This window comes from Lactuca saligna, chromosome 7, assembly GCF_052625555.1.
Source record: "Lactuca saligna cultivar CGN05327 chromosome 7, ASM5262555v1, whole genome shotgun sequence".
In the NCBI taxonomy this organism is placed as follows: domain Eukaryota; kingdom Viridiplantae; phylum Streptophyta; class Magnoliopsida; order Asterales; family Asteraceae; genus Lactuca; species Lactuca saligna.
The window spans coordinates 132830598-132837362 of record NC_136423.1 but is presented as its reverse complement, the minus strand read 5'-3'; the positions used below and the strand labels follow the sequence as shown (position 1 = coordinate 132837362).

Genomic DNA, 6765 nt, shown 5'->3' with positions numbered 1-6765 from the left:
TAATTAATTGTTGGGCAACATTAACACTATGGAATGATACAGAGAACTAGGAACAACAACAAGATTGTACTTTAATACCTATTTTATGGTATGCAGAAATTTTTTAATACTTGAATTTCATTACAAATGAAATGTGTTATTATGTTAATTGTTGGTTAACTGATTCCTGCAGAACGAATTAGTGATGGACGAAACAGAACTTGAGATTTCTAGACTTAAGGAGTTCACTTTAATGCTTGAAATGTTCATTGGAAATTTGGATATCAAAGCAAACTTAAGTGATGTTCGACTGGTATTTTTTTATAATGAAAGATATAAATTTCAAAAATATTGATGTGAATAGCATGTTAATTAATTTAGTCACTTGTGCGGGTTTTCTTCCTGATAGTTGATGTTGACAAGCATTACCTGTTGTGTTTCGACTTAAAGAGGGGAAGATATTTGATTATTGATCATGTGAAACGTATTGGTACAGTTGAAAGTCGATATGGAAAAATACCAAGAACACTTGTAAGAAATAATATTATTACATTTTAGCAAATATGGAAATCATATATGAATAAATCATGGTTAACAATACATATTTGACTTTGGTTGCAGCAACGGTTCTTTTGCAGCTACCTAATGACACAAAACCATCGAATGCATGTTGAATTGTACTCAAAGGAAGCAAAAATCATGAGAGTGGTTTGGGAAGTCCGTGATATTGGTCCTGACTGTGGTATATATTTGGTGAGGCACATGGAGTGCTATAAGGGAGATCTAGAAGGGAAGTGGGAAATAGGATTTAAAGGAATAAAACATAGTGATGTTGCGGTATTATCAAGACTGAGGTACAAATATATGTATAGACTGATGACCTCGGATCACAACCTGCAGAAAGACATGTTGTTGGAAGAAGCTGATAAGTTTTCAAAGCTAGATATATTGCAGAAAAGTATGTTGTTTGATGAAGCGAAGGAGTTGGCAAAGAATAAAAGAAAGAAGTATAAAAAAAGCAAGGAAAGGGAAAAAGTGGCTGAAACGGGTATAGTTGTATAACAATGTTAGTGTTTTGAATGTCCGGTTTGCAAAACAGTGGTTTTTATATTGTTTGGTTTGCTTTAAGTTTTTGTATGTCGTTTGTTTTAACTTATGTCAGACTTTGGTTGATGGAACATCTTATTATTTTGAAGTTAATGTATGAAAAAAATGATGGTTTATGGAAGTTATGATTTAAATAAAAGTTAAAGTTTGGATGGTGACAATTTTTTGAACGCTTATATAAATAAGATATGATTTTATTGGTGATTCTAACAAATATCTGTGGAATGTGATTTTTTATGGATGATTTATTAGGAATATGAGTAAATAATAGTTGAAATTGGTGGTTCTTAGGATGATTGATTTGCATTGACAATCAGTAAAAGTAGTTTGTAAAAATATATATCATTTACATGGATAATCTCTTAGAATATGGTGTTTTAATATGGTATTGAATGATAATTTTGAAGTACATTTAACTGGACATTCTGGTAGATATTGTTTCTGATAGTTTTAAAAATGATTTGCATTGGCTAGTTATTACGTGTAACTAATGGTTCCGAAGTATGTTGCACTTACATGTAATAAATCAAATAATAGCTTGTGATAGTATATATTCTGAAAGAATTAATTATAAAACATAGTTTTAAAAATGATTATGTATTGAATAATAAACTAGAATAGGTGAAGGTAAAATAACAAAACAAAGAATAAAGGAATTAATTAATTATAACAATGAGTACGTAGCTACTTATAACAATCTAAATAACAGGTACTCTTTATTGAAAAAGAAATTAATGAAAAACATAGTGTCGTTTAATTCATTTGTTGCATGAATAGGACAAAATAATACTACACTACTTTAGCCTTCAAGGGACAATTCCTCTTATCATGATTAACCTTCTGTTTGCATGAGTTACACATTCTCTTTGGTTTATGACATTGATTTGTCAACATCTCTTTTTTACTTTTAATTCTTTTTCCACGAGTACCAAAACCTTTGTTGTTGATTATAGAAGGATTATGAATTTCACGTTCCTTTGGAAGAGTAACACCTATAATCTGTTCAAAATGATTCCTGTTAACCAAATTGTCAGACGAAGATGAAAGGCAGTACTTCATTTTCAACTTATTTATCTCCTCTAAGTACTCATGCAACTTTACTGGATCATGACTAAAAAATGAGACACAGTGATCAACAGTTGAAAAGATGTCGATTGCTGCCTGGTCAACTTTTCTGTTCATTTGAGAATTCTTAAACCGACGTCTCAATAATTCTGGAGGAATTATATCTCTACACCAACGTTTCAAATATATCTTTCGGGTATTTTTTCAAGATTATAGTACCTCATAACAGAAAATATGTGCCTGCATAGAACTCCAACATGTTCAAAATGCATGCATGTACACATGAAGAATCCTTCACTCTTGTTGTGAGTAACTTACATTTTATTGATGAAAATGTAATTAATTTCAATATCAATTAATATGTCTATGATTTAAAATTTAATTAATTTCCATATCAATTAATACCACAAACATACCTTAAAATCTTTGTCCTTCACAATACTATCAAAATGATATTCTTCCTCCTCGGGTTGGTCGGGGACAACTTCGTTTGTCCGTGTGCTAACACTTTTCTTTCTCTCTAAGACATCAAACATGTCAACACCATCAGAAGAATCAGTTACGACTTTTGTGATAAAACATGATTTTTCAGATTCAAAAATCTCTTCTTGAACTTGATAAAATATTTTTCTAGTGTAAACCTTTGCTGCGTGTGGTTCATAAGGAATATATGTAATGTTTTTCGGAAATGTTGTTGTAGTTGTGAAATCCGATGAATTTTGTGTGCCTTTGTTTTTCCATGACCAAGTCAAATGTCATCATAAAATTGACAAGATATGATCCGGATAGTGTAGTGTTCTGAAAAGACCGGTTTTGACTTTCCAAGAGTGACGTGGTTCTCATCAAACCGGACAGTGGAACATTTTTGAAATATGCAGGAATCCAAAGTCTCCTCAAACCAAACATCTTTCTTAACCATGTATTATCCTCAAGATGAAATTCTGTAATCATACTGTCCCATCCGGCTTCAAACTCTAATTAATTAATTTTTGCATTCCATATCAAGCTGTTGAAAGTCTAAATTGTTGGCAATTTCCCAAGTTAACTAAAAAAAAATACAAACAACATAAAAATGTAAGCAAACAAAGAATAACAGAAACTGTGAATTAAATAAGAAATTTTTTTGTAAAGAATATTCAATTGTAGAAAATAATAGTGGTATGTATACCTTTTTTGGTAATTTTGTTGTTATATGCCACATACATACACGATGACTGGATAGTGGTAACAATTCATCAACTGCTTTTTTGATTGCCGGATCTTGATCAGACATTATAATCTTAGGTGGACTCACAAAAGCTTTCAAAAAACATTTTAGTAACCATTTGTAAGAATCCGTGTCTTCTCGGGTAAGCAATCCAGCACCAAATGTGACACACCTCTTATGGTTATCGATTCCAGTAAATGGAAAAAATACCATGTTATACCTAAATGTAAAATATTTTGTTATCATGAAAATGTATTTTAAAAAATTATTAGTAACCTAATTACCTGTTAGTATGGTAGGTGGCATCAAATGAAACGACATCCCCAAACTCCTTATAGCTATACTTGGAAGTTTCGTCAGCCCAAAACATTGAATATAATCTCTTTTCCTCGACTCTAAACTCGAATGAGAAGTTTGGTGCATATTTAACTCTCTCTTCCATTATGTTGACAATCAATTGGGCATCACTACCACCAATAAAACAATTTAAATTCCTAGCACAGTTCTTGTAATCAATCGCCAATCCACCACGAACGGAACACCCACCTTGGAGACCACACATTAACCTATAAGCTTTTTTTGCCCCAACATTATTCTTAGAAATGTTATAAATGTAAGTTTGCTGAGACAAATCTAGTTTTCTTTTCGCACGTGACAAATGCATATTAGCCTTAGGTATCAACATATGATTATGTCTTTCAACGAATTCATGAACCACATATTTTCCTGTCTGAGGAAGGAGCTTGAATACAGTATGAGCCTCACATTCTGTCCTATGCATATCTTTTCTTCGTTTTATTTTTTTGTACTGAATATCAATAGTGTCAACATTACCAGTGTTGGGCTTTCCTTCTCTGTTACATAATAAGTATCTGCTTGTGAAATTACCATCCGTCTTATTCTTGTTTGATCCTAGCCTAATATCAAAACCTGCTTGAAATGCATAATTTTTGTACATTTCTACAGCTGCATCATATGTATCATATATGTCGTCGACTTTAGGCTTTACATCTTCATTGGTCTTGGGTGTATAATAATCTGTCCCACCCGGAGATGTATAATCACTTACAACTACAAATTGTTCTGCAACTGTAATATATTAGTTAATGTTTTATTAGTATCATTCTTAAAGAATAATGAAATAGTAATTTGTGATTGAATGTATTTTCAAAAACACATTCCTAAAGAATAAACAACTACTGCTTCTGATTTCTGTATCAGTTCATACGTAACATTATAATGATTACAAATATATATATATATATATATATATATATATATATATATATATATTAACTATATTTTTGCAAGAATTTGAATTACAACAATAACAATGTTTGTAGTTTTGCGTCATTCAGACAGTTTTTACCTTCATTTTCTTCATGATCAACGTAATCCGAAACATAGTTTTCGTCATCTATATTATCTGACCAATCAATTGGATCTTCTGACTGTTGGTGAGTGATAAATTCTTCATTCTGCATTTCATTCTCCATTCCGATGCTTTGATTATGCACAATCTCATTCACTATTTCATTCTCCATTAGGAAGTTACTTGTCTTTTCATTGTCCATTTGGTTTTATAGGCGAGGAACCAAATAGGCGAGGAATAAGAAGAGTTGGCAAAAAAGTAACTGAACAATCAAAATCAGAGCAACTGCATGTTAAACGCTTCATATTTTTGGATAATACAATATTTATTAAAAATGTTAGTAAGTTTCGTTATTATTTATATTTTCAATTGATAAAATAAATTTTTGACTCCAAAATACAAGTAACTAAAATCAAGGTCTAATACATTTGAGCAAATATAGATCATTATTCCAAATTTAATACAACTTGTTATCTTGCTCAATTCTTGAAGAATGTGTACTATTGGTATAAATGTATTCTGGCATTTGATGAAAATGCATATAATTGTAACTAACTAATTCAAGTTGGATAAATGTTAGATTTCCCTTTTCAAAAAAAAAAAAAAAAAAAAAAAAAAAAAAAAACTAATTCAATGAAATCGATCTTATTCCAAATGAAAATAAATATAATTATAATTATCTTATTTAATGAAAACCGACATATCCGAACATTTAATGAAAATAAATTCTTATAACCATAAGAAAATAAAATGACTCGCAAACGAATTGAAATTCAATAACGATAAATCTTTCTATATGGACAATTTCTCATATCATGATCTATCAACTTATTGCAAATCCTACAAAGTCTCTTCCTTTCCACAAATGCATTTCTTTCAACAGCGACATTCTCATAATGTGGTTTCACACAACCTTCAATCGGAATATAATGAGCTTCCACTATATCCAAACCAACTTTTGATACACTGATTTCTTGTGTCCCATGCAATGCTTCAAAACCACCTGATTAAGAAGATCATTCATCCTCTTCAATAAACTAATAATCTGATATATAAAATACATATTAAGTTGTAAGTTTATTATAAGATCATGTTCTGTTCAAACTGAAAGTACTACAAAACAAATTCTTTTATTTTGTTGAATTTAACAGAACTATTTAATTTAATTATGAATAATCGGTTAGAATGTATAAATTTTGAAAATAATTTTCATAATTCTTTAAGAATACAAGATTCTTTATGAATGATAAAATATATCATTCTTTAAGAATTTCATATGACGATTGGACGAATCAATGAAAAATAACGAGTTTAAGAAACATAATGTAAAAAATATAAACAAAAAAACAGATAAAATCATACATTTATACCAAATAGAAATCGAATAGATCCATCGATTATACTGATGTTTGATTTCATCATCAACGATACTCATTATTCTTTAAGAATTCCATATGACGATTGGACGAATCAGTGGAAAAATAACCAGTTTAAGATGGATAATGTAAAAAGTATAAACAAAAAACAGAAAAAATCATACATTTATACCAAACAGAAATCGAACAGATCCATCGCTTATACTGGTGTTGATTTCATCATCGACGATATTCATTATCATAGCAAAATCAGAATTGTTGAGTATGACAACTTCAAACGAACTACAACAAAACTTGATTAATAAAAGATGCATGAAAACAGTATGTCGATCTGAACTCTAATTAAACAAATCTGATACCTAATTAAACAACTGAAAATATATTATCATTTGAAACGTTCGAATTGCTTCTATATATACAACTATTTTAATTTAGGTAATACAAAAGAAAATGTCGATCATACCCCTTTCTAGATCAATGGTTGATGTTTGGTCTTACAATCACACAATATTTAAGGTTCATATATGAACCTAACTCTCTCTCTCTCTCTCTCTCTCTCTATATATATATATATATATATATATATATATATATATATATATATATATATGAAACATTAATTAATAATAAATATTATCATAATTAAATGTGAAATGCAT

General features: G+C 29.7%; 1 protein-coding gene across 1 annotated transcript; it reads right to left on the bottom strand.

The window, feature by feature from the left end:
• Positions 1-1875: 1875 nt before the first annotated feature.
• LOC145007242 (protein FAR1-RELATED SEQUENCE 5-like) lies at positions 1876-4932 on the bottom strand. Its single transcript, XM_078966214.1, has 7 exons — positions 4728-4932; positions 3643-4447; positions 3367-3578; positions 2896-3125; positions 2568-2792; positions 2392-2464; positions 1876-2300 (listed from the first exon to the last, which is right to left on the bottom strand). Exons 1-7 carry the CDS (start codon positions 4930-4932, stop codon positions 1876-1878), a joined length of 2175 nt encoding a protein of 724 aa, XP_078822340.1.
• Positions 4933-6765: the final 1833 nt, after the last annotated feature.

Coding starts and splice junctions, on each gene's coding strand:
- LOC145007242 (XM_078966214.1), bottom strand. CDS start 4,932: ATGGACAATGAAAAGACAAGTAACTTCCTAATGGAGAATGAAATAGTG. Junction 2,793..2,895: donor TTATGATGACATTTGACTTG/GTCATGGAAAAA, acceptor CACGCAGCAAAG/GTTTACACTAGAAAAATATT. Junction 2,465..2,567: donor TGAAGGACAAAGATTTTAAG/GTATGTTTGTGG, acceptor ATAAAATGTAAG/TTACTCACAACAAGAGTGAA.